The sequence below is a fragment of the Chelonus insularis genome, unplaced genomic scaffold, assembly GCF_013357705.1.
Source record: "Chelonus insularis isolate UGA/USDA-ARS -01 unplaced genomic scaffold, ASM1335770v1 contig_128_pilon, whole genome shotgun sequence".
Lineage (NCBI taxonomy): Eukaryota > Metazoa > Arthropoda > Insecta > Hymenoptera > Braconidae > Chelonus > Chelonus insularis.
This window is the reverse complement of record NW_023276368.1, coordinates 269,148-295,408: the sequence shown is the minus strand read 5'-3', so window position 1 is coordinate 295,408 and position 26,261 is coordinate 269,148. Positions and strand designations below refer to the sequence as shown.

General features: G+C 30.3%; 5 protein-coding genes, 1 long non-coding RNA gene and 1 other non-coding gene across 15 annotated transcripts; 4 read left to right on the top strand and 3 right to left on the bottom strand.

Annotated features, from left to right (window-relative positions):
* The first annotated feature begins 106 nt into the window (after positions 1-106).
* Positions 107-1,704, top strand: LOC118069139 (uncharacterized). Its single transcript, XR_004690584.1, has 7 exons — positions 107-189; positions 480-549; positions 729-789; positions 964-1,029; positions 1,213-1,245; positions 1,426-1,482; positions 1,656-1,704. It is a non-coding gene; the product is annotated as an uncharacterized lncRNA (long non-coding RNA).
* LOC118070025 (small nucleolar RNA SNORD31) lies at positions 592-659 on the top strand. The gene has a single exon (XR_004690708.1). It is a non-coding gene; the product is annotated as a small nucleolar RNA SNORD31 (small nucleolar RNA).
* On the bottom strand, positions 1,049-4,814 carry LOC118069107 (carbohydrate sulfotransferase 5-like). 5 transcript variants are annotated; one of them, XM_035086998.1, is made up of 10 exons: positions 4,766-4,814; positions 4,557-4,664; positions 4,299-4,465; positions 4,035-4,162; positions 3,702-3,749; positions 3,446-3,573; positions 3,140-3,375; positions 2,861-3,059; positions 2,453-2,632; positions 1,049-2,382 (listed from the first exon to the last, which is right to left on the bottom strand). In XM_035086998.1, the coding sequence occupies exons 3-10, from the start codon at positions 4,318-4,320 to the stop codon at positions 2,061-2,063; spliced, it is 1,263 nt and encodes a 420-aa protein (XP_034942889.1). In that variant the 5' UTR covers positions 4,321-4,465; positions 4,557-4,664; positions 4,766-4,814; the 3' UTR covers positions 1,049-2,060. The 5 variants fall into 5 exon arrangements, with proteins under 5 accessions (XP_034942889.1, XP_034942880.1, XP_034942897.1 ...); XM_035086989.1 differs by lacking the exon at positions 4,766-4,814 and having other exon boundaries at positions 4,557-4,759; XM_035087006.1 differs by lacking the exons at positions 4,557-4,664; positions 4,766-4,814 and having other exon boundaries at positions 3,702-3,797; positions 3,970-4,162; positions 4,299-4,320.
* A 349-nt stretch (positions 4,815-5,163) lies between these two features.
* Iswi (Imitation SWI) lies at positions 5,164-8,632 on the top strand. The gene has a single exon (XM_035085835.1). The coding sequence runs from the start codon at positions 5,355-5,357 to the stop codon at positions 8,376-8,378; it is 3,024 nt and encodes a 1,007-aa protein (XP_034941726.1). The 5' UTR covers positions 5,164-5,354; the 3' UTR covers positions 8,379-8,632.
* Positions 8,633-10,654: 2,022 nt separating this feature from the next.
* On the bottom strand, positions 10,655-12,857 carry LOC118068327 (CUE domain-containing protein 2). Of its 2 annotated transcripts, none has more exons than XM_035085643.1 (5): positions 12,531-12,857; positions 12,114-12,203; positions 11,694-12,030; positions 11,460-11,633; positions 10,655-11,393 (listed from the first exon to the last, which is right to left on the bottom strand). In XM_035085643.1, the coding sequence occupies exons 2-5, from the start codon at positions 12,200-12,202 to the stop codon at positions 11,133-11,135; spliced, it is 861 nt and encodes a 286-aa protein (XP_034941534.1). In that variant the 5' UTR covers position 12,203; positions 12,531-12,857; the 3' UTR covers positions 10,655-11,132. The 2 variants fall into 2 exon arrangements, with proteins under 2 accessions (XP_034941534.1, XP_034941524.1); XM_035085633.1 differs by having other exon boundaries at positions 10,657-11,393; positions 11,460-11,639; positions 12,531-12,855.
* Positions 12,858-13,507: 650 nt separating this feature from the next.
* Positions 13,508-17,275, bottom strand: LOC118069029 (uncharacterized). 4 transcript variants are annotated; one of them, XM_035086845.1, is made up of 5 exons: positions 16,605-16,911; positions 15,547-15,992; positions 15,237-15,472; positions 14,812-15,162; positions 13,508-14,730 (listed from the first exon to the last, which is right to left on the bottom strand). In XM_035086845.1, the coding sequence occupies exons 1-5, from the start codon at positions 16,655-16,657 to the stop codon at positions 14,107-14,109; spliced, it is 1,710 nt and encodes a 569-aa protein (XP_034942736.1). In that variant the 5' UTR covers positions 16,658-16,911; the 3' UTR covers positions 13,508-14,106. The 4 variants fall into 4 exon arrangements, with proteins under 4 accessions (XP_034942736.1, XP_034942754.1, XP_034942763.1 ...); XM_035086863.1 differs by lacking the exon at positions 16,605-16,911 and adding an exon at positions 16,203-16,309 and having other exon boundaries at positions 13,509-14,730; XM_035086872.1 differs by lacking the exon at positions 16,605-16,911 and adding an exon at positions 16,136-16,275 and having other exon boundaries at positions 13,509-14,730.
* Positions 17,276-18,199: 924 nt separating this feature from the next.
* Sos (Son of sevenless) lies at positions 18,200-25,428 on the top strand. The gene is made up of 17 exons (XM_035088395.1): positions 18,200-18,336; positions 18,408-18,961; positions 19,602-19,754; positions 19,828-20,091; positions 20,155-20,238; positions 20,309-20,389; positions 21,060-21,209; positions 21,283-21,491; positions 21,567-21,750; positions 21,820-22,297; positions 22,389-22,752; positions 22,822-23,014; positions 23,083-23,319; positions 23,407-23,745; positions 23,826-24,450; positions 24,530-24,840; positions 24,917-25,428. Exons 3-17 carry the CDS (start codon positions 19,656-19,658, stop codon positions 25,268-25,270), a joined length of 3,972 nt encoding a protein of 1,323 aa, XP_034944286.1. The 5' UTR covers positions 18,200-18,336; positions 18,408-18,961; positions 19,602-19,655; the 3' UTR covers positions 25,271-25,428.
* Positions 25,429-26,261: the final 833 nt, after the last annotated feature.

Genomic DNA, 26,261 nt, shown 5'->3' with positions numbered 1-26,261 from the left:
GGCTCATGTTGCTTGACGACCTTGTAGATGTTTTTATACAGCTATATTGTGCGCGCATTTTCAAAATTATTTACCGTCGGTCGACGATAAGCCACAGCACTTATTTCCGGTGGTTCAGAAGCGTCCACATGCGTTGTCCGGAATTATTCATTTCCGTGTCGTCGTTGAAAGAAGAAGCATCTATCATGGGTAATTATATCAAACATATTTGAATCTAAAAGCATCTTCAAATAAACTTTATTAATTTTTACAACCTCATCTGAAATATATTTAATACTATTCATGTTACATTGTGGTAACAATATTTTTATCCATTTTTGCTCATTTATGAAATAATTCAATGATGATTTATTGATGTCTCGTTCGTATGATTATTTTATGATTATAATTCTTATCGCATCACTGAAATTATTATTAATCTTCAATTAAATTTGTTCAATAATTAATATTTTTATTATCATTTATTTTGCTATTTTCAGACGCTTCGACATGTAGCCACGTGACTGATGGTTTCAAGTGTTTATCAACGTTCCTTCGTAGATTAGAAAGGTAATTAAAATTGAAATTTTGATACAGTTTTATTATTAATAAATTAAATATGATGAATAAATATCGCCCCAGTCTGAATTCATGTGAATGATCGATCTTTCTGATATAGTTAACTCATTAAAAAATGATACCTTCTTTGGAAGCACTATTCTCTAATTCAAATTTTTTTCTGATTTCAGGTATCTTCTGATAAGCTGACTTGAATATAATTGAAAACTAATGGCTGTTAAATGATAAAGGGTAAGTTGATGAAATCTTATATTAGAACAAAAATGATAATTTCAAATGATGAATTTTACTGTTATCCCTGTCTTACGAAAACCATGGGGATCTATTTTTCTGAAATATTATAAGTAATTATAGCATATTTTATAAATTAAAAACGTTATTTATTGTAGTGATTATTTTTTCTAGGTTCGAAAGGGAATTCTTCTCTTCAAAATGAGCTGAAATTCTGGTGACAATGGACTAAAATACATGGTAAGAAAATATAATACAATTCTTTGATAGAAATTTATTTTCATCTTCCATCAAGTGATGATTTTTCGACAAGCATATCACTGATTACATTTGATGTCACCTTTTATCTGATTTTTATTTTAATGAAGAATAAATTGATAAATTTAGTATACAAATACATTAAAATATCATTTTATATTTCAGGCGGTGCTGACTATTGGCTAATTGGCTTTTTAGGTAATTATAATTAATTGTACAATATTTAAAAATTATTTGATAATAAAATGATGATCAAAATGTATACGCTATTATGACATACGAGTATGATTCCAACTTGCCCTCACTGATATCAAAGTAAAAAATTATTTTTATGAAAATTTTTCAACCAGTAGTTAATACTTTTTTTTTTCATTTTAGGACAATTTTATGAAAATCAACCTTTTCTGAGAGAGGAATTTTATTGCTCGACATTTTGTAAGTTTTAAGAAAATTTAAATTCGAACATTTCTTTTTAATATAAATATGATGGTATAATATACGCTATGACTTAAGTGATTATAAATTCATTTTAACTGAAATAATTAAAAAATATAATTCTTTGTAATACTGTATTGACCAGTAATTAAATATAAAATTTTTATTTGCAGCGATGTGATAACAGTTAGACAAAATCTAATAAATAAATAAAACAAAAAATGTTGGTGTATTCATTGATTAAAAAAATTAATGAGAATAATGCATGATTTCATTAAATTTTCGTTTTTAAAAAGCATCTTTTTCTAAAAGCGCATATTCAAAGGTCTCTTGACCAGGCACTTTGAAACACTTCCAAGATAAAAAAATTAGTAAAAAGCTTTGTGTTCGTTATTCAAAAATTAATCTAATAAAATTAAATATTTACAAATTAAAGTCAGTTCCGAATTAGGTTAACTGATAACATTTCTATCACATTTACGTGTGTACGGTGTAAAGATTCTGTTTAGAGCAAAATGTTTGGACTTATATAAAGTTATCAATATTTATGCAAAAGTGAACAATTTCTTCTAAAATTATCATAATTCAAGGCGATAATCTGTTATGGGATTAAATGATTTTTGATGAGATTCATTTAAAGCTAGCACATAACCCCATAAACTCATAGCTCTTGAACAGACACTTTGTATTTCTTCAACTTCTTCAAAGTCTAAATCATTTCGCCAATGAAATGGAGCAGCTTTTGAATTCCTAAATGTACTTGAAACCCCTCCAAAATCGTTTTTAGTATGTGTTTCTAAAAAATTTTTGACGTTGCTATGAAAATTTAAGCCATAAAATTCAAAAAGATTCTTAGCATTCAAAAATGGATCAATAGATAAATCTTCATAACGCACAACCCTGTTAAAAGAAATTATTAATATTGTTAATATTTTTATCAAATAGTTACATATATTTAAATTAGACGTACTTAAATCTTTGTGAGTATTGTTTCTTCAGTCGAACTGCTGATTCATAATCTGATATCATATCAGCACATACTCGAGCTGGATCATAACAGTCAGGACTACTAGGACACCAATTTCGATGTTTCCTTGATTGCATAAGTCCCCGTGGATCTCGCATTAATAAAACCATACGAACACCAAGGCTAGATAGCAAGTATTCATTATGATATTATTTAATGATATTCAATAAATCAGGTATAGGTAATTTATGAGGGCAATAAAACTATCACTGAGATGTTAGGTAGAAAAATTTCGTAAAACTAATTTGTAATAAATCCTTGTAATGGCCCCAACGATTTTAACAGGGATAGCATGAAGAATAGAAATTATCATAAGGACTTCGCAGATAATTACTGGGACTAATACTCTACCTTTCATCTTTGAGCAGTACTTCGGCGATTTTTAATCTTAATCGTACCAATTTCATGGACTGGAAAGGAAATATTTTACAAAATCTCGACACAAATTGAGGATCCCAGCATAATTTTTTATGAATCATACACTGTCGCCATAAATGAGTGTTATGGTTGAACACCCAAGGATGAGTTTTTCCGAAGTTTAAATAATTTTCTATATAAAAATAAGATTATTTGCTATGATGATTAAAATATTTAAATTAATAAATTAGGACAGATTGTAATAATACTAACTGAGTTTGTAGTAATCACAATTAAAAAGAGCATAAATATTATTAATAGCCGTTTCAGCAAGAGGAGAACCTCGAACTTGTATAATTCCAAAATCCAACAATGGTTCGTAGTGATAAAAATTGGCTGGATGAGAATTGACAACATCACCTACAAAGGTACTACCACTACGCCAGCTCGCAAGAATGACACTTCTTATAGGCCGTCCGCCTCTTTCAATGACTAGATCATCTAACTTGCTATAAATATTTTAAGTATTATTAATTTTATATGATCCAAGAGTTTTTTTATAATTTAAAATTAATATACCTGACGTTTATACCATATTTTCCATTAGGATATTCATAATCTTCCATCTCCCTGGCAATGACCTGTCGTTGTTGATCAACCACTTCTTGAATCTCAAGGAGTGTAAAATTTTTTCTATCAGAAAAAATCTGTCATATAAATAAAAATGATTATCTATTTATTTATACCATGTAATATTCTATTATTTATTTTACAATGTAACAACGTTATGCATAAATATTGGTGACAGATTTGTGAATTAATTAAATCAACTTACCATAAATAAGTCTTCATGTTTTTCAACTTGAGATCTCATCTCTGCATCCTAGATTGAAGGAATAGTGAAGAAAGAAGCAGATGAGTGAAATGAATACTAAACATATTACAGGAAATTTGTTATTAGTGTTTGTTTATCTATAAAATAACATATTAAAAAATAAATTTAAATATCAAAATGTGTATTTGTAAAACAATGAATGAAAGTGAGACGAATTCGGTGAGCAGCAGACACGGTGAAGGAAGTGATGCATAGACTTAGACTTTACCGTGTAGAAGCGTGTTTTCAGAGTGATCTTAGACCATTTCCCACCTCCGTGTTTTTTTTACTGACCGAAATTACTGGCTGTAGTCGATGCTCAATGTAGTTGTTGTAACGTTGATTAAAGACTAAAAACAGGATGCAGAGTGATGTTAAGCCAACAAGACCACAAAAGCTCAGTTTTTTTGACATCTTTGCACCTAATAAAAAACCAATTTATCACATAAAACTAGCAATATCAATTAGCAAAGTGTTTAACAAGATTTAGAAATAACTATTGCCATAAAGCTACACACATACAGTTATTAATAAAATTTGAACTCGAGATGTACGCACCAACAGCCTTTTTTCGTGGCATGGTATATTTGTAAATTACTTCTTCCCTGTTGATCACGGAGATTCAATAGAATTGCCAAGTAGAATACTGTTATTTAGTATATTCATGAGCAAATCTATTTTCATCAAAGTAGAACTGTTTCCGAATACTTTTGAGGATATTAATTCTACAAAAACAAGATGAAATTAAAAAATCAATAGATAAAATAACTTAAGTGAAGGCAATTAATTATTTTGATTTAATCAAATAATACTCACCCTCCAAATGAAAATAGCTGCATTGTTACTGTTTTCTGTATTGTTATATCTCTTGAATTTAATCCAACCTTTCACATTTGATAGCTGTTCGATTTCGAGGTATTACAACTATAATAGCATGAACAATATTATTTTTTAACGTGTAACTATTATGCATCATCGATTTAACAATCAGGAAATTAGCCGACAATGACAGAAGATGCAGATACCTTTTATTTGCAAATAATGTGACGATGATACAAATACATTCAATGTTCACATGTATAGGTTGAGTGCAATGTATACATATTTAATGGTGAACAAATAGAAAAGTTCAATGAAAATAAAAAAAATAATGCTTGTTTTAGAATTATTCATGCAAGATACCTTCTAATATTATATCTCATTGTAAAAAACTCCTAATATAATTAAATTGTTTAATAGAAAAATCATTAAAAAATATGTAGCATTTAAAATAATTAGGTTAGTGACATCTGGAGATCTGATGATACAAGTTAAAATAATGACTCTTTATCTATATAATTTCTATATTCGAAGGTTGTCAATAAATCAACACACTACAGTACGAAAAATATCTCCCCCTTCCCCGAAGCCTAAATGCAGTGGTTATGTAGAAGATTTGGAGGGATTTAAATTCAAGATGGCGGCAATATGGTGGTAATCATTGGCGTTAAGTAAACGTTAGTGTGCGTGCCCGGTTGTTATTGTGAAAGAATTCAACATTAAATAATATACAATTGATTGTAAATCATAACTATTAAAATTCTATAAATCTCGAGTAATTCTAAAAATAAGAAAATGTCGAAAGCTGAAGAAAATGCAGAGACAGGTGATGCTGGAGATAATTCCAACGACTCTTCAGCTGAAACATCGTCCTCAAGAGGTGGCGACTTTGAAACTAAACTAGAAACTGATCGTAGTAAGCGATTTGAATACTTACTTAAACAAACAGAAATATTTTCTCACTTTATGACTAATAACCAAAAAGATAAAACAAGTCCATTAAAAGTAAAACCCGGCAGACCACGAAAACAACCAGTTGAAAGCAAAGACGCGTCTAGTGATCATAGGCATCGAAAAACAGAACAAGAAGAAGATGAAGAGCTTCTTGCTGAATCTAATACGAGCGTAGCTCCAATTACACGCTTTGAATCATCACCTCACTACATTAAGTCCGGAGAATTACGAGATTATCAAATCAGAGGACTTAATTGGATGATTTCTTTATATGAAAATGGAATCAATGGTATTTTGGCTGATGAAATGGGTCTTGGAAAGACCTTACAGACGATATCTTTACTTGGATATATGAAACACTTCAGAAACATTCCTGGACCTCACATCGTTATTGTTCCCAAGTCAACATTAGCTAATTGGATGAATGAATTTAAGAAATGGTGTCCATCTCTTAGAGCAGTTTGTCTAATTGGAGATGCTGAGACTCGTAATACCTTCATCAGAGATGTAATGATGCCCGGAGAATGGGATGTATGTGTTACGTCTTATGAGATGGTTATAAAGGAAAAGTCTGTATTTAAAAAATTTAATTGGCGATATATGGTCATTGATGAAGCTCATAGGATAAAAAATGAGAAATCAAAGTTATCAGAAATTCTTCGAGAATTCAAAACGACTAATAGATTATTATTAACTGGTACACCACTACAGAATAACCTTCACGAGCTTTGGTCACTACTAAATTTCCTTTTACCTGATGTATTTAATAGTTCTGACGATTTTGATTCATGGTTTAATACTAATAGTTTTTTAGGTGATAATTCTTTAGTTGAACGACTTCATGCAGTTCTCAGACCATTTTTACTGCGACGTCTAAAGGCTGAAGTAGAAAAAGGTTTAAAACCGAAGAAAGAAATTAAAGTTTATATTGGTTTGAGCAAAATGCAACGAGAATGGTATACTAAAGTACTTATGAAAGATATTGATATCGTTAATGGAGCTGGAAAAATCGAAAAAATGCGATTACAAAATATTCTTATGCAGTTGCGAAAATGTTGTAATCATCCGTATCTATTTGATGGTGCAGAACCTGGACCTCCTTACACTACAGATGAACATCTTGTATATAATTGTGGTAAAATGGTTATTCTTGATAAATTATTGCCAAAACTCCAGCAGCAAGACTCTCGAGTACTTATATTCAGTCAAATGACAAGGATGTTAGATATTCTGGAGGATTATTGTCATTGGCGTGGATTCCAATATTGTCGTTTAGATGGTAACACAGCTCATGAAGATCGTCAACGACAAATCAACGAATATAATGCACCAAACAGTGAAAAATTTATTTTTATGTTATCCACTCGTGCTGGTGGTCTTGGAATCAATTTAGCGACAGCAGATGTAGTCATTATTTATGATTCTGATTGGAATCCTCAAATGGATCTTCAAGCTATGGACAGAGCTCATCGTATTGGTCAGCAGAAGCAAGTCAGAGTATTTCGGTTTATCACGGAAAATACTGTAGAAGAAAAAATTGTTGAACGAGCTGAAATTAAATTACGACTTGATAAATTAGTTATTCAACAAGGAAGATTGGTGGATGCTAAACAAACAGCTTTGAATAAAGATGAAATGTTAAATATGATTAGACATGGTGCCAATGAAGTTTTTGCTTCAAAAGATAGCGCAATTACTGATGAAGACATAGATACAATACTACAGAAAGGAGAGACGAAAACTGAAGAAATGAAACAAAAATTAGAGAGTCTTGGAGAATCATCTTTAAGAAATTTCACTGTTGATGCACCGACTGATTCTGTGTATCAATTTGAAGGTGAAGATTATCGTGAAAAACAAAAGATCTTAGGAATTGGTAATTGGATTGAGCCACCTAAACGTGAACGTAAAGCCAATTATGCAGTTGATGCTTATTTCCGTGAAGCTTTAAGAGTTTCCGAACCGAAAGCTCCTAAAGCACCAAGACCACCAAAACAGCCAATTGTACAAGATTTTCAATTTTTTCCACCTCGACTTTTTGAACTTCTTGATCAAGAAATTTATTATTTCCGTCAAACTGTTGGATACAAAGTTCCAAAAAATCCTGAACTTGGATCTGATGCTGCGAGGATACAAAAAGAAGAACAAAGAAAAATTGATGATGCTCAACCGTTGACTGACGAAGAAGTTGTTGAAAAAGAAAAATTATTAACACAAGGTTTTACTAATTGGACTAAAAGAGATTTCAATCAATTTATTAAAGCTAATGAAAAGTATGGTCGAGACGATATTGAGAATATTGCCAAAGAAGTTGAAGGAAAGACTCCTGAAGAAGTTATGGAATATTCTGCTGTCTTTTGGGAACGTTGTCATGAACTTCAAGACATTGATAGAGTTATGGCACAAATTGAGAGAGGTGAAGCTAAAATTCAACGTCGTGCTGGAATTAAAAAGGCTTTAGACGCAAAAATGGCTAGATATCGTGCACCATTCCATCAACTTCGAATTGCTTATGGTACTAACAAAGGAAAAAATTACACTGAAGAAGAAGATCGATTTTTAGTATGTATGTTACATAAACTGGGATTTGATAAAGAAAATGTTTACGAAGAATTAAGAGCAACAGTTCGTGCAGCACCACAATTTAGATTCGATTGGTTTGTAAAATCAAGAACAGCTTTAGAATTGCAAAGAAGATGTAATACCCTTATTACCCTAATTGAACGTGAAAACCAAGAATTGGAAGAACGAGAGAGACAAGAAAGACGAAAGAAGGGTGGTAATGTCGGAGCTAAACCAGCTGGAAAACGAAAGCAAGAAAATCTACCAGCACCACAAGAAAAACCGCGCAAGAAAAAGAAATAAATTAATTTTTCATTTTTGTACGTCATTTATTTACATTTTTCTAATGCAAATCTACTTGATGATCAATCAACTACGACTGTAATTTTGTAATTTCATTATTTCATTAAAATTGATATCACTCTTTTAGTATTAATTAATAAATATTTTTAATGACTTATTTAATAAAAATATTCAACCATAATGATTGCAATCATTTTCTATCGTATAGTTGTAAACTTGATTAGTTGGTTTTTAATAATATTATTTAGATTAAGAAAACAATTAGGTTAATATATGTTGCTTGTAACTTTCTTAAAATTAAATGAAATAAAAAAATTTAAAATAAATCAAAAGAGTATTATCTTTTTGTAACTACGTTTATTTATTTCTAAATCATTTATAACACTCATAAAAAAATCAAAGAAATGTTAAATAACAGTATAATAACAAACACAGTGTAATTGGTATTGAATACATGAAGTTCTAATGTTTAATGTCAATTTATAAATATCATAATAAATAAAACAATGGATAATCACTCAAAAATTTAAAGATCGTCAATTAATTTACAAAAAAATAAATTTTTTAAATTTGTTACAACATTCTGAAATCATAATGAATTATTTTACAACTCGTACACAGGCACATTGCTCTTTGAAACACCCTGTAGACGTTAAATATTGGCATCAAATGACAATTTAAGAATCATGATTGAATTATCCATTGATTTAAATGTTTAATAATTTGACCCCTCCATTGATTGAATAATCATGAAATATGATAATAGTAATGACATTGATAATTATCCAAGTACATTCAGTGTATTTTATGCTTTAATATGAATACATAAAATTCTCAACCTGCTTGAGATCTATTAAATGCATTATTGCAAAAAATTGCTGATCACCAGAACATAAAATTTTGACAATTTATGTATCTTATATTTAATTTATTTTAAATGAAAGAACACATTTATTTTTGCGTTTGCGCGTTTTCGTTAAACATGTACAATAAATGGAATTATTTATTACCATTTTCCGCTCACGTATACATAATATTTATCCTTATTATTTTATGATAATATTTATCATTTGAAATCATTTGAATATATATCTTATTCCTACGACAAGGGCCGGCCCACTGTAAGACATCTAAATTATTACATTTATTATCTAAAGAATATTACAGCATACTATAAAGTTAATAATTATTACGTCGTACATTGTCTACTCCGCATGAATATTTTTTTTATTTATCCTTATCATTTCCTTCTCAATTCATTGGTATAATTGTTTTAATTGACTGTAAAATAATCATCAAGAAATATCATAATGATCCGGAAATATTTTATAATTGTTGTTTCTTCTTCTTCTTTTTTATATAATATGAAGATGGTATCTTTAATAATAAGTTGTACAATTCAATAATTCATTTCAATTAAATATTTTTGTTTTCGATATCATTTTCATTCGTTTATTTATCCTATTTTTATTATATAATCTACTTTACGTGTACTTAGTCAAAGATGAAACCTTACAGTTAATAGTGATAGCAATAGCAATAGTAATACTGGCAAATAATATGGCGTGAAATTTGATTATTTCGCCAAATGATGACATGAAAATTTATTATTTGAATTAATTGAAAATTGACAGTTAAAGTTAACTGTTTGGACAAAGAATATATATATATATATGCACAATCAATTGATGTGTTCAATATTATTTCTGCTATTACACTTTTGCACTGATTAATTACTTGATAATTGTGAACAACTCAATTATGAGCTCTAATTTATCAGTATTTTGATTGTTCGATGATGCAAATAACTAGAAACATTTTAATTATAATTACATATAATAATTAAATTAATAATATGTAAATTTTGCATCATGATATTTCAAATATAAACAGACTGTGGAAATATTTTATGAAAAAAAAAATTTTATATGAAAAGATTAAATACTTTGAACATTTTATTATTTTAAACTAATATTGTAGATTATATTAATTAGTTAAATGTTCCAGTGCAATTCTACATTTTACTGATTTATAATCAAATACTTAAATGGCATAATAGACTGTAGTAAAGAAAATAAATTACTTAAAAAAACCTCCACGATTTTTACTAATTAAAAATTCTAGAAAAAAATCAGTTATATCAGTCTATTGTATAAAAATTAGATATTAAAAAGAAACTACTTTAATTCTTATATTATACGTAATAATATTGATAATAAAATTATGATTAAAGATCATAAAAGCATTACAGCCAAAAAAAGAGGTACACAGCAAAGAAAAATTTTCAAGTTTGTGGTTTACAATTTTCCACAAATAAAATATTTCACACTTCTTTATCGTACAATAATAGGAGAAAATGAGAATATGATAATTAAAAAAAAAACATAATAAAAACAATCATTAATTTAAATAAACAAAGACAGTATAAATAAATAAAAAGAGCATTGATTTAAGCTTGATTCATAAAAGTGAATATATGATGAGATTATCAATATTTGAAATGACTTTTACTTCATCAAATTGTCAATTGATGATTATTGATTAGTTAAAATGCAATTGTAAAGATGAATACGAATACTCATGAGTACATTGAGTATTAATTGAAATGTCCAGCTGATATAAATATATAAATTAATACTTACCAATGACCAACCAAAAAATAACAAAATATCTTAATAATTTCAAGACAATATTGAATTGTAAATGATACTGCCTCCAGGGGGGTGGATCAGGGGGTGGAGGCGGGGTTACTGGTTACGGGCGACAGTGATTTCGTTTTCGTCCACCGTCGTTCCCATCATCGTCATCGCCATCACGACGTATTTCTGTATATCGTTCGCCTTTTACACTCACTATTTTGTTGTCTAGATAGCGAACTAACTTCTTCGGCTCTCCTTTTGGAGTTACAGGACGATGTTCACGAGAATCATCGTCACGATCTACATAACTATACCGTGCTATAATCCGGGACTTGAGCTCTTCATCATTTACACTAGCCTTTGAACGTTGATTGGACTGAAAATAATTCACTATTAAAAATCCATAATGATAGGAATAATAAAATAAAACAATAAATATTACCGTAAGATAGGAGAAATTACTAGTAATACTCTGGCCAGCTTCTTGTCGATGTAAAGCAAGCTGAGCAGCTTTAGTAATATCTCCATTAGCAATAGCAAGACAATGTCGTACTTCAGCTGGACTTGCTGCTGGAAACATCTCTTGGAGCAGAGCTATCTGATGCCAAAATGGTTCCTGTTGCTAAAAGAAGTATATGTTAATAAATGTACTTGATTTTAAAAATTCTACACTCACTTCTGGAAAATATTCTCCACTAGAATCACTTCCAGCATCACTAGTCTCCGACAAGTGGTGAACTCTAATTCGTTGTGAATCTGGAGGCAATAAAGCTGTAAGACTCAGTTGGCTAAACGACTCATGAGGTGGACAATCATCAGCTTCTTTATTTTCTTGTTTCAGTATTCTTTCGACGTCAAGTAACCATTGAGAAACAGCTTCTTTTTCAATTTGTGAAAACTCAGGTAAACAAGCTGAAACCATTTCATATAAGCCTTCAACATCCAATTCTTCATCGAGTGCACTTTCTTCGACCATACTGACTACATAACTCAGTACGATATCATCTATCAAACTGTAACATTAAATTAAGTTTGATTAATTAAAAGTGTGCTTTATTGCGTGTTAATATTATTATGATATGGTCTATTAGTTCACCTTAGTTGGGCAGTAGGAACTTGTTTTCTCACAAAGCTGAACAATGATTTTTTCACCAATTCTTCTTTTTCATCCATCGTTTGTTGCATGCTGCAATATTCAAAAACTTTTTTGATTAAATCTTAAAAGTGTTCAGAAATGTGTATGAAAAAAAAAATAATCAACTTTCAAATATGATGAACATACGATTTTTGTAAATAACAAATTGTTACATATTTTTACAAATGTTACCAAAATAGATGTTAATGATGAAAGAACAAAGAAATTACTGATAAAAAGGCACAGGAAATTGCTATTATGGAGTTATTGGAGCACCGGCGTAACAAAAAGTAAAGCAGCAACGACTCAATTTCAACGTTAGAGAATACAATACATTATGATGTTCACTGTTGTCATTAACTAAATAATACCACTAACCTTTTATTTGGCGAATTAACAATATGTAACTTTTATAATGTTTAAAATAAAGTTTAATTTGTAGTTTACAAACAAACTTTCTATAATTTGACAGCTTAACTGAGTACAACTGAGTGCGTTCTGGGGAGTATGTTGAGTTTTGTCGTCTTTTGGGGGTACTATTGAATATTCCCAATTGATCAAAATCCCCAATTTATGTCAAGGTTGGTAAAACAAACACTGTACACCGTAAAATTCGAGATGAAATATCGAGCTGTTACAATGTATAGTTTATTTACACTTTTTTTTTAGAAAACGGTTATTTTTAGGTTAAAATTTGACAAATATTCAATTTAAAAATATTTTCGGTCAACTAATTGAGGCCTTTAATATTTTTATTGATCAAATAAATACTAAAGACTCATATCATTATAGAAAAAAAAGTACATCATTGCTGTAATAAAAGTTAGGTTCTTCATTAAGAACAATTCTACCAACCTGAAGAAAAAAATACACTATTTTCAATTTTTTAAATTTTTACCATGATGTTGATAGAACAAATAATAAAAAATTTAAACAATCATATCGATTTACAAAAAAATTAAAAAGGTTTCAAAGTAATTTAAAAAGGTAAAGTAATTTATAATTTTTTAAATTATGTTACCATTTATTCCCACTGTAACTATGATACTAATGTTAAATCAATAATTTATTTATATTCATCATTCCTAACACAGATTTTAGATAAAAGCCCAAAAAATATATAAATATTATTCGATTACAATAAATGTTTCTTTATTATAGATAATTTCATGAATTACAATTTTTACAATTTACTCAGCCACAACGAATATAGAGAAAAACACTTCATTTTTACTAATTATTTTTAATTCATTAATAATATCCAACATGACATTTTTTATATTTTCAATATGTGTAAAGATTTTAATATTATAATTTAAATTTAGAGATGAAGATTAATATTCAAAAGTTTTATTGTAGATTTTATAAAACCTAAAAGTAAGTGAATGAGTTGAAAATTTTGTGATTAGTTAAAAAAGTTTGTTCTTAGTTATAAATGCAATGTGCTTCTTTTGTTAAAAGTAAAGACTTACTTTTTAAATATAATTTAAACAAAAAAATCAATTTGTTACTCAATTTTAAATTAATGTACTTTCGAATAAATAATTCGATCAAAACACTTGATGAAGACTCCAAAGTTCATTAATAACATTTGTTTCACATGCGTTCACGCTCACACTTAATTACAACGATACAAAAATTAATAAAAATAAAATCCTTCGAACACAGATAAATGGATTACAATCTAAATTGTTTAAAAATATCCTGAGTTGAATTCTTTGAATTAAAGAAAACTATGACATCCGAAGTTTATGACTTCAAACAAAATAAATGTTAATAGAACAGTGAATTATTTGCAAATGACTATAAACAATCTATCACAATGTATAGAATGATAGTATTAACTGATAATTTTTAAATAGTAAAAACATCTAAATAAAGGTTAATAGAAAAAATTTAAAAATTTGTACCCTTCGGTAAGTTAAAAAAAAAATGATTGATAATCAAATAGATTCTACGTCTTTTCTTTTTTAAATAAGTTCTCTTCCTTTTTCACATTTTTCTTATTATCTTCAATATTTTTGTCTAATATAATTTTTCTTTTTTTAATTTGTTTTTCACCACTACTCCTACTGCAATCTCCATCGACGTCTTCAACTATTTCTTGTTCTTGTTCTAAAAAATCGGTCGGTACAAATTCCATATGATCTTCAGAATCATTCGGGTCTGAAGGTCCGGTAAGAGTAGAATAATGTATATCATCGTCAATACTATCATGATGATCCACTCCACCTGGATCATCGTCTTCATGCATACTCATAAGATTCTCGTAATTGTTCGTAGAATTGTCTTCATTGTCCGGAAAAATATCCGTTGGACTTAGAGGAATGTCAAGAGGTTCTAACTTTATCGTTGGATTTGGTGAGGTAGGCGTAGTGGGTCGTTGAAGACGAATTTTAGTAAATGTTTTAGAGCCAAAAGACTCTGATATTGAACGTTTTGGCACACGCTTTGGACTAGTTGTAGGTAAATTAGAGTTTTTCATTTCTTTGGATTCAGATGTGACTCTTGCTGAAGATGTTGAAGTCGTTTGAGAATTTGCTTTGGGCTGCGGTATTAGCATTGGTGGTTTTGGATTCTAAAATTAATAAAAAATTATTTACTAAAAACGTTTATTATTATTCTATCAATCTAATTATTTTGAAAACAATAACTAAACCTGTGAAGAAGGTGTTGGTCCAGCAAGACCTTTAACTTGTAATGCTTCTGCAGCATTAAGTAGCTGTGGAAGTTTGTCATGAGCTACATTTACTTCTCCTCGATACATAAATTTAACAAGAGCTTCAACTTCCCAAAATTTGAGGTCCTTCATGAGAATAATTGGATGTTGACAGGGATTTTCACGTAATAAGGCTGCGAGGTAATCACTGCATGAAGATAATATCATTTTATGGCACTTGAGTGAACGTCCTTCGCAGGCTAGAGTTACATCAACAAATTGTTCTGAGTCTAAAAGTGATGGGAAACTATTTTGCATATTACTGTGGTAACTGTTCCACCTTAAGCAAACCTAGAAAAATAATTTTCACATTAATTACAGTTGACACTGAAATTAATCAATTGATTACTAAGTCTACTACTTACTTCTGTAGGTTGTTGAGGAGCAATATTTGGAGGTAGTCTAATATTTGGTTGTTTTGATGACGGTATTTTGATGGTTGTTGGTGCTACTGATTTCATTTTTAACGGAATAGTTTTTAGAACAAGAGTTTTTGGTTGATTGTTGGAATTGAGATTTTTTGCTTGCTGTCGCATTGCAGGTTGTGGTGCTATTCTAATAGTTCTTCCAGAAGATGTTCCTTGGGAATTAGAATGCATCACTAAAATATTAATTAATATTAAGTATTTCAAATATTTGAAAAGATTAGATATATTTATTATCATTGATTTTTACCATGATAACGTCTGCCAATAAGTCTACCTCCATGGTGTACCCTGAGATGTCGATGGAGGTTTGTTGTTCCACATTGACGAGGATTTGCACCTCCACGAACTACTACAGAACCACAAATACGACATTGGGCTCGAAGAGGATCATTTGTACATAAATCAAAGTGTGCCCATACTGCACTGGGATTTGCCATTGCTCGAAGACTTCTGGCATGAGATCTTACTCTAGTTGGTTGACCAGGGACTGATGATATCATTCCCTCATCTAAATAACAACTTTCATCATCATCAGGTTCTTGTTTCATCGTTCTTTCGACTTTTGTTTGACGTGAAAATCTAGTAGACAGGCGATGATGATTATGCCGACGATGAGATAAAACTTTAACTGTGGATTCTGAATCACCAGTAAACATTCGATTGCTTGATGATACTATTGTACTGGTTTTTGTCCTGTAAAAATATTAAATATAAAAATAATTATTCATCAATGATTAAGATAAGTAAAAATACATAGTTGACAATTTTAAACGTTTCTATAGTCTGGAACTCTCTGTTGTAAACTATGATAATTTGTATAATAATTAAAATATTACGTCAGCTCTTATAGTCTTGACAGACATTGTAATAAATAAAAATTGATGAATAAAAGAAAACAAATACCGCGAAAATTATGAATATAATTAGTTTTAACGCAGAGAAATAAAATAAGAGCAAGAACAGCGCAATCGCGTTCAATCGCCAACTGAAATATTTCGTCTACTATTATTATCAGCTTTGTGGCCATTCAGAGCGTCTCAGAAAGACGATGAACGCCATCATTTGCAGTACTTTGGGTTCTATAAAAAGAAATGATAATAATGCTATACATAAAGTAATATTACTAAAATTATTAGTTATTGATAAAATAATAAAATATTAATTTAGTTAAATAAATATTGAATTTAATTTTAATAAAACTAACTATAAATATTTATAAATTGTTACTCATTTAAGAATATAAAAATTCTTTTGAAAATTAAATAATATATAAAAAGTATCACTAAGTAGAGTATATATGTATACACAATCATTGTTTGGCTATTCTGGTCTTTGTCATTTATCTCTCTTTCCCACATTTGTAGCAGAATATATTGTATATAAACGATTCTCGAACACAGTGTGTGTGTTATATTGAGCGACACAGTACATTGGGCTGCCTACCCACACTCACACAAAAATGTATGTGCATTGCGACCATACAATCCTGTGACCAGCTCTCTAAGACTCGCAATCGACCGGCTCGACAAATGGCCGATCGTATATATTCTTATAATTAAAAATAAAAATAACAAAGTTCGATTGAGTATCAACATGGATAGAACACTAAACCGCATGTTGTGTTGATTGACTTACTACGTCTTTTGTTATTCCTCTTATAGAAGTCCTCTGCTCCAAATCGTTTTTATTACTCCGATATTTGTTTCCACAGATATGAATTTTTCTTATAAATCTCCACAGTTTGAGTATCGTTTTTTTTGTTTTGAAAATATTTTTTGATTGTTTATAGTTATTTACGTTATTATTATTGCCTTGTTGCTTCGGTTTTCGTAAGACGTTATGAGGTTGCACACGGCCCCTCTCTATCAACGATTCCCCCAAGTCGAACCCGGGAATGACTAAAATCGAAATCGGTGGTCGACGAGACGCTTAAAGAGGCGCATGTGCGACTCCACCGGTCACCCTCATCCTCGTTGATCCGCGCTACGCACAATCTATACGATCATGTGTTCTCATATTCTTTTCTCAATACATACTGGCATCTCAAATGCTACTATTCTATTCAATCACGTCCGCTGTATATCCAATTGAGTTATTTATTTTTTATATATCTTCTTTGAAATAAATTCATCTAATTATTTTATTTAATTCAAAATAATATTTACTATTATGTCTTCATGAAAATGATTGTTTTTATTTTCTACGTAATAATTTACTTAATTACTTTTTAACAATATCAATTATATTGTTCTGGATAATTATAAATAATCGAATATGAAAAATCTTTATTCTTAATATTCTAATAAAATTATTATTTTAATTAATTCTATTAATTAATAGAATTAAAAATACAATTCAAATATTTTCCGCCATTAAATTAGTATACATTGGAAGGAGAGGGGGAACTTGGTGTGCACAAGTAGCGCCCCCTGAACTTAAAAATTGTCCAGATGAACTAAAATGAACACGAGCTGGAAGATAGGATGGTATTACAGATAAACATCTAAGAATAACAATAAATTTAAAAAAATGTTTAAATAATACCGGTGATATTCAAATTGTGTATAAATTATAATTATAACCTTTTAATTTTAAGACAATTAAACTCCAAATTGTCTAAACGTTTGGTAAATAAATTTAAAGAGTTATTCATTTTGGAGCTTGTTGTCATTCAGACAATGGCATTGATTCGGAGTATAATTATTAGCGTCTATCTGATAAAAATTTCAGCAATAAGAGATTTTCTTGAAATTTTTCAGACAATTTAATGCATTTAAACAATTTTTTGCTGCATAAAAACTTTTAATTCACTGTACACAAACTTTTATAAATTATATGAAACTTATTTTTGTCTGAACTATTTAAAAAGGTTAATAGAATATGATATGCATTTGTTGGAATGAAATCAGAAAATCATGTGTAGTGAATAAATTCTTACTCCGATTTCATCATCATCTTCAATATTTTGTAAATTAATCTTATCTCATACTTCTGGAGTAGCAACAACATGTAATTTGTTTAACGATATACATACATAGTAAGATTTTAAGTAAATCTACAATTGCTTCACAATTAATTTTATATTTACAATAGATTATATTTTTTCAGATACTTAAAAAATATAAAAAACAAACTAAAAACTATAATTGTATAAAAATAGGGCGTGGGTCATAGATGGTCACGTTTTAATTATTTGAGAACTTGGTCGGTAAGTTGGTGAATACTATACACAAATATGTAGAAATTTCTCCTTGCATCGATACGACACGACTGGCATGAGCAATTTAACGACCGTGATTGAGAGTGTCCAAAAGTGTCGTCGCCATTGGACACTTAAGGGATCGATAGACGTTTAATAATCTCGATAAAGTTTCTAACAATAATGTCAAATAGTGAAGAAACGAGCTAAGTGATTGAGTAATCAGTGAATTTTGTAGTATTGATCGTTTACAAGTGTGTTTAGAAGATGCAGAGGCAATGACAGCAGTGGTGCTCTCCCATTACTCGTTACTCACACTCTTCCTCCTCAACAATATCACCGTTCCTTGTCCCTCTGTCTACGATCGTGTTGTTGGCTGCCGCTATCTCTGTAATGGTGGCAATGCTGTTGCTGTTGCTTATGTTTGTCGTAAATCATCGTCCACGAAGACCAACAACGACGAGTGAGTGTGAGATTCCATTACGTACAAACATTGGTGATTAATGTAGAGACTGCTAATCGAAACTACAAAATACAAATAAATTTTTTGAGAGCTTAGAAAAGCCAAATATTTGTGACCTATCGCGTTTCATTTGTGTGTATTCAGTGAAACTTGTTAGAAAAGACACAATCCAGATGATCCTCAACGAAAACACACTTAAGGACAATCAGCAATAATATATTTTTCAACTCTTCAGTCATTGTGTTTTATATTATAATCAGATGGAGTGATAGAGTTTCAGTAATGTCTACTTGGTGACTATTATCATGATAATAATTATGGAGATAATGACAATTACAATTTTTATTTTTTCGCTTGAGAAAAATGTAAACTAAATATTCCTCAATAAGAGAATACAGTTTGATCAGTTTAAGTTTCGAAAATTTTACGAGAATAATCGTCTTACAATAAATTCAATAACAAAAGGTCCTAGATAATATTTGTCTTAAGAAATAGCAGTCCTTATATTAATTTGATGAATGATATCATATCTATGATGACGATTATGACAAAACCTACGACGACAATAATGATGCTGACAACGACAACGAAGTCGACAACGATCAGAAATTATTGTACTTGTAAACGAACATTTTTTTAGTATTTCTGGATATTTAATAATTCACGTGTAACGTGGAACAATACTCCCGGTGATATGCCCCTACCACCGGCGTCAGTTGTGGGCGAGTCGTCAGGCTACAACTTTGAGAAAGAGGAGAAGTGGAAGGGAGTCTTTGTTAACTCTCTTAGAAAGGTCCGCCTACATTTAATTCTAAGTTAAATATATATGAATTAAAGAAATTAAATGAATTTGCTATTTTTTTTAGGTATTAGAACAAGTACATCCTAGTTTAGAAGCTAGACAAGATGCGTTAGACTATGTTGAAAGTCTCATCTTGAGGATGCTGGGCATGCTATGTGGTCATCCACCTCCTCATACTCCTCAAGACATCGAGGAAAGAGTAAGAAAAACTTTTCCTACTCCAATTGATAGATGGGCCCTCAGGGATGCCAGAGATGCATTGGAGAAGGGGAAAAAGAAATCACCATTGGTTCTTCCTGTTGACAAAATTCATCAGCTACTTCAAAAGGTAATTATTATTTACTCCAAAATTGTATTTGATAAATAAATAACGGTTTTCTTTTAAATTTAGGAAGTCATACAGCATAAGATTGATTCTCAAGTCAGCCTTTTTGTCGTCGGAGTGTTGGAGTATATTTCTGCTGATATATTAAAAGTTCGTATCATGTAAGAAAGATATTCTTATCGATGTAACTTTCAATAAATTAATATCTACTTTATTTCAGTTGGCTGGAAATTATGTAAAAAATATACATCACGTTGAAATTTCATGTGAAGATATACGGGTTGCTATGTATGCAGATATGGTAAGAAATAATTTAAATTTATTTTATTTTAAAGGCTTGTCCAACTTATTAAACTTTTGTCTTTGCGTTGCACATTTTTAAATGATTTATTCACAAATTAAAGGATATTATGTACTTTAATAATCTAATAGAATAGTTGAAACAGCTTTCAATTTATATTACTTTGACTTACAACTAAAAATTACAGCTTCAATTAAAATAGTTTTTTGAATTCACTTTTCAATCATTATTATTATTAGCAACTATTAATGAGCTTACTCACAAAATTTTTAAATTAATAATATTGATAATTATAAGATGAAATAAATTCAATTTCCAATTGGTCATGTTAGAAATTAGTCACATGTTAATTGTGGCTGCATATGTTCTCTGCTTGATTACATGCTTTCCAAAAACATATAATCGACACACCAACCATGTTTCTCCATCGTTTATGCGGTTTCAGGTGGTATGTACTTATAAACGCTTAGAAATAGTTCATTTATATACGAGACTTTACTAGTTACATGACAAGCATAATTTTTCTTTTTACGCTTTTTGAAATTGTCATTTGTCAACCAGTTTTATACATTTAAAAAACTCATTACATATAGGAATTATATTATGTGTATTCAAACTTTATATAAATATAATAAATTTAAATTGTATCTTTTATTTATTTATTTGTCAGGTACTGATGGATATGTTTTATCAAGATGAATGCATAGAAGGACCACAAAGCAGTTTGGGTGCTGTAGTATCTCAAACGTATGAAGAATCTGTGCGCGATCTCATTCATGACGAACGACATTATCTTCGAGATTTATATATGATAATTAAAGTAATATTCACAATAAATATTATATATTTTTCTGTATAAAATCGTTCGTTTTTTAATGTAAAATTTTTTATAGGTATTTAGAGAAGAAATAGCTAAACTTGCACAAGATCGAAATGAATTAGAAACACTTTTTAGTAATATTATGGATATATATGAGGTGACAGTTACGTTATTAGGTAGTCTTGAAGATATTATGGAGATTACTGAAGAAAGACAAACACCTACAGTTGGTTCTTGTTTTGAAGAGTTAGCTGAAGCGGCTGAATTTGACGTGTATATAAAGTAAATTTTTCTTTTCTATTATTTGTTATTTATCAACATCTCAAACGATATTTACAATCACTGGTATTTTGATAGGTATGCAAAGGATATGAATAGTCCAGCTAGTCGAGAAGTTTTGACCAAGTTGTTATCAAGGCCAGAGGCGAATGCAGCATTACGAGCTGCTGGTCATGGTTTTAAAGAAGCTGTTAAATATTACTTGCCAAAATTATTATTACAGCCAGTCTGGCATTGTTTTTTATATTTTGAATATATTGAGGTAAATAAATTAATGCCTCGAAATAAAATAAAAATAGAGTCAATAAAAAAATTTCAAATGATTTTACAGGTATTACATAAACGTACACCAAACATAGAGGATAGTGAAACGTTAGAACAAGTTCAAGGATTGTTACGGCCTTTGCAAATGGAGCTTTTAAAATGTGTTGCAAGTCATCCAAAAAAAGACACTGGGCTGCGTATGCAAAGTCGAGCAAGAAGGCATGCGGCACTGGAAAAAACCAGTGAGCTCCAGAAAACTGTTGATGGTTGGGACCAGAAAGATATTGGACAATGTTGCAATGAATTTATTAGAGAAGATATTTTAGTAAAAGTTGCTAGTAATGGTCGAAGACAGACTGAAAGGAAAGCCTTATTGTTTGATGGATTGTTGGTTTTATGTAAACCTAGTAGTGGTAAACGAGTGAGTGTGAGTGTTGCGGCTGTTGGTGTTGGCGGTAGTCATCCTGCACATCAAGGTGAACTACGGCTGAAAGAAAGATTTTTTATTAGAAAAGTAGATATTATAGATAAAGAAGATACTGACGGTAAGCTTTATTAATTACAAAATTACTTATAAAATTTATTTAAATTTTATTCTGTAAATTAATTTAATTTCATTGGTTTTTTTTATGATAGAATTGAAAAATGCCTTTGAAATTGCTCCAAGAGATCATCCAAATGTTACACTTGTGGCAAAATCTATGGAAGACAAAAATAGTTGGATGGCGGATCTCGTAATGTTAAATACAAAAAGTATGTTGGAAAGAACATTAGACAGCATCTTGTTGGATGAAGAAAGAAAGCATCCGCTAAGGTTACCACCACCACATTTATATAAATTTGCTAAACAAGATTGTCCTGAGAATCTAGTACTAGAAGCGAGAGAAAATGGCGGTGTACCGTTGATAAAAGGTGCTACACTAGTAAAACTTGTTGAAAGGCTTACATACCATATTTACGCAGATCCGGCATTTGTACGAACATTCCTTACAACTTATAGGTAAGTTGTACTAAATTAGCAGAATTAATTGCTCAATACAAGATATTGACTTCATATTTGTACTTGTAGGAGTTTTTGTTCACCTCAAGAACTACTTGCTTTATTGATAGAACGATTTGAAATACCTGAGCCATCATTAGTTTATGGAGAAGAAGAAAAACCAAGTGGTTGTAAAGCAACTGCAAGAGAAGACTGGAAACGATATCGCAAAGAATTTTGTCAACCTGTGCAATTTAGAGTACTCAATGTTTTGAGACATTGGGTAAGTTATTTTTAATTTTTTATCGTTTTTATGTTAATAATTAAATTTTATTCATTCCTTTTTTAAAGGTCGATCATCATTTTTATGACTTTGAACGAGATAGAAACCTTTTAGAAAAATTGCAATCTTTTCTGGATACTGTAAATGGTAAATCAATGAGAAAATGGGTAGACTCAGTTATAAAAATTGTACAAAGAAAATGTGAACCCTCAGAGCAAAGACCCATAACATTTAGCTTTGAAAAATCTCCACCGTCTATTGAATGGCATCTAAAAGTTCCTGAAGAAGAATGGGGAATACTTACGGTAAATTGAATTTTTTTTTATACTGTTTCAGTTTATTAGTAATATGCATTGCATTATACTTCTTTAACTCAAAATTTTCATTTACAGTTACACCCTATTGAATTAGCGAGACAATTAACTCTACTAGAATTTGAATTATACAGAACAGTAAAACCATCAGAATTAGTTGGCTCGGTATGGACAAAAAAAGATAAAGAAAAAACATCACCGAATTTATTAAAAATGATTAAACATACAACAAATTTTACGAGATGGCTCGAAAAAACTATCGTAGAGGCAGAAAATCTCGAAGAAAGGGTAGCTATTGTATCTCGAGCAATTGAAATAATGATGGTGTTGCAAGATTTAAATAATTTTAATGGAGTATTGGCAATTGTTAGTGCAATGGGATCAGCTTCAGTTTATAGATTGAAATTTACATTTCAAGTAAAGACATTTATAATTATTTTTATAGTATAATTAACTATTCAAAAATTTAATACATGGTTTATTTTTAAAAATTTCAGCAAATTCCTGCTAGACTTGAGAAAGCCTTGGAAGAAGCTCGGGAATTAAATAATGATCATTTTAGAAAATATCAAGAAAAATTGCGCTCTATTAATCCGCCATGTGTACCATTCTTTGGCATGTACCTGACAAATATTCTTCACATTGAAGAAGGAAATCCAGATTATCTTCCTGGTAGTCCGGAGTTAATAAATTTCAGCAAACGACGAAAAGTTGCCGAAATAACAGGCGAAATTCAACAGTATCAGAATCAACCTTATTGTCTATCCACTGAACCAAGAATCAGGCATTTTTTAGAAAATTTATGTCCTTTTGATCCCACCATGAAAGATGCTGATATTAGTAATTATCTTTATAATAAAAGTTTGGAAGTTGAACCACGAGGATGTCGACAACCTCCACGAGTTCCTAGGAAATGGCCAGATCTAAATCTTAAATCACCTGGAATCAAAGCACGAAGTATGAGTGGAAAACTGCCAGCACCACTTCAGGCTGTGGCTTCTAGTGTTCGGTTACATGATCCGACTCCAGATCCACCGACAGAATTACCTGAAACTCCACCTCATACCTCACAGAATACTATCCACTCAAGTGATCACAGTGTTTTTGCGCCTGTCTTGTTAGGTATATTAATCAATATTCCATTTAATATCTTTTAAGCATTTTGAAATGTTTCTTTAAAATTACCTTCGGTTTTTTGTAGGTAGCGGACCACTACCTGGATCACCAGGACCACTGAGTATATCGGGCCTTTCTCCGGGCAATAGTCCACAATTTGGATCTCCAGGTCATCTTCCTTCTCATCATCAATCTCAAACGCATTTTGGATTTAATTCTGGAACAATCGGAGGAATGAGTGCTCTTACTGGTCTCACATCCTCCGGCAGTAGTCCAGGTGCTGCATTACCAACTCCAACATCACCTAGTCACGCACCTCTTACGCAACCACCACCTCCTTTACCTCCACGATGTCACCGAAGACGTGAGAGTTCTATTAGTGAATCACCGCAGCAAGTAAGTATCAATAATTTTTTTTTTTGTTTTAATTTATAAAATTGAATGGAATTAATTATTTGATAATTATTTTTAGGCACGTCAAGCACCAAATGCACCTATACTTCCTCCTCGAGAAGGAACATCACCACCACCTCCACTTCCACCAAGAAAAGATGTGCCACCAATTACTCTTCCTCCTAGATTACCATGCACATTAAATCCTAGCACTTCAGCACTGTTGGCCAGGCGAAATTCTACTCTTGAAGGAACAAACACTAATCAAACATCACATCCAAGGCGTTATATGTCTTTTAATAGCCCTAGTCCAACGAAGCTGCCACCCACCCAGCCAAATGGTTCAGTGACACCTAGATTACCACCAAAACCGCTGCCAGGACGTCCGCCAGCAACCATGTTCAGCTTCAATGCCCCACCAGGTCCTAGTTAAATTGCTCACACTGTGGTAATACAATCGGGTAAAGTAAATTTTTCGTCTTTTGAATGAATACAGTTTTAGTAATGTATATAAATTAAATATGCGCAATACAAGTAAGAAAGAAATGTGAGGAATATTTTTTTCCTTTTGGTAATCATGTTCATATGTAATGTGCGCACAATAAGAAATTTACACAATATTTGTAATTATACATCGACTTGAATAACGAAACCGAATGGTGATGATTTAATTATTTTTAACATTCCTTGTGAGTGATAAATAAAAAACTTTGTGAAAACAACAGAATTGGAAAAAATGAAAAATTATACATACATAATTTTATATCTCTTAATTCTCAATGTACGAAAACTTTCATTTCATCGAAGGTTTATTTTTCAAAGGGATGCAGACTGTTATAACTTGTAAAATATATTTTTAGATATTTTTTGTATAAGTGTAGAAATGTAATTGGTAGATTTTTAGTAGATGGTATAAATAAATCCACTAAATTAGATTTAATAATGAAATGATGGTCCCATATGATATAGAATTGTATATTTTACCAGAAAAAAATTATAAAATATATTAGTAGAATAAATGAAAAAAGAAGTAAATACTCTAAATGTTACAAAATGTGTTTGATAATCGAGTAAAGTAAAAATGTTCTTCGGTTCTTTTAAACTATATTTCTCATTAACATTTATGGGGTCTTTTTAATCCTTCTCCATTACAACTGTGATACATTATTACATGGGGATATATAATATTGTAAATTAGATGTTTTAGATTAAAGTTGAAAGCTGTTTATGATATTGTGTGAGAATGTTGGTACGTTAACGACTACAAGTCGTATCGTAAACTAATAAAAGATTAATAATACATTGAAATGAAATGATGAATTCAAGAATTGAAGAAAGATAATCGGTTATATAAATGTATACTATAATAAATACATTATTATGTTGAATTAGTTATTATAATTAAATAATATTTGAATGCTAAT

What these genes read in the sequence shown, in the direction of transcription:
- LOC118069107 (XM_035086998.1), bottom strand. Translation starts at nt 4,320, where the DNA reads ATGCCACGAAAAAAGGCTGTTG. An exon ending in GCCACGAAAAAAGGCTGTTG is followed by an intron (nt 4,163 to 4,298) that starts GTGCGTACATCT and finishes GTTTTTTATTAG; the next exon opens with GTGCAAAGATGTCAAAAAAA. An exon ending in AACATGAAGACTTATTTATG is followed by an intron (nt 3,574 to 3,701) that starts GTAAGTTGATTT and finishes TTTATATGACAG; the next exon opens with ATTTTTTCTGATAGAAAAAA.
- Sos (XM_035088395.1), top strand. Translation starts at nt 19,656, where the DNA reads ATGCCCCTACCACCGGCGTCAGTTGTGGGCGAGTCGTCAGGCTACAAC. An exon ending in ATTTATATATGATAATTAAA is followed by an intron (nt 21,210 to 21,282) that starts GTAATATTCACA and finishes AATTTTTTATAG; the next exon opens with GTATTTAGAGAAGAAATAGC. An exon ending in AGATAAAGAAGATACTGACG is followed by an intron (nt 22,298 to 22,388) that starts GTAAGCTTTATT and finishes TTTTTATGATAG; the next exon opens with AATTGAAAAATGCCTTTGAA.
- Iswi (XM_035085835.1), top strand. Translation starts at nt 5,355, where the DNA reads ATGTCGAAAGCTGAAGAAAATGCAGAGACAGGTGATGCTGGAGATAAT.
- LOC118069029 (XM_035086845.1), bottom strand. Translation starts at nt 16,657, where the DNA reads ATGTGGGAAAGAGAGATAAATGACAAAGACCAGAATAGCCAAACAATG. An exon ending in AATAGCCAAACAATGATTGT is followed by an intron (nt 15,993 to 16,604) that starts GTATACATATAT and finishes ATATTTTTACAG; the next exon opens with GACAAAAACCAGTACAATAG. An exon ending in CTCCTCAACAACCTACAGAA is followed by an intron (nt 15,163 to 15,236) that starts GTAAGTAGTAGA and finishes TTATTTTTCTAG; the next exon opens with GTTTGCTTAAGGTGGAACAG.
- LOC118068327 (XM_035085633.1), bottom strand. Translation starts at nt 12,202, where the DNA reads ATGCAACAAACGATGGATGAAAAAGAAGAATTGGTGAAAAAATCATTG. An exon ending in GTGGAGAATATTTTCCAGAA is followed by an intron (nt 11,640 to 11,693) that starts GTGAGTGTAGAA and finishes TACTTCTTTTAG; the next exon opens with CAACAGGAACCATTTTGGCA. An exon ending in GTAATTTCTCCTATCTTACG is followed by an intron (nt 11,394 to 11,459) that starts GTAATATTTATT and finishes AATTATTTTCAG; the next exon opens with TCCAATCAACGTTCAAAGGC.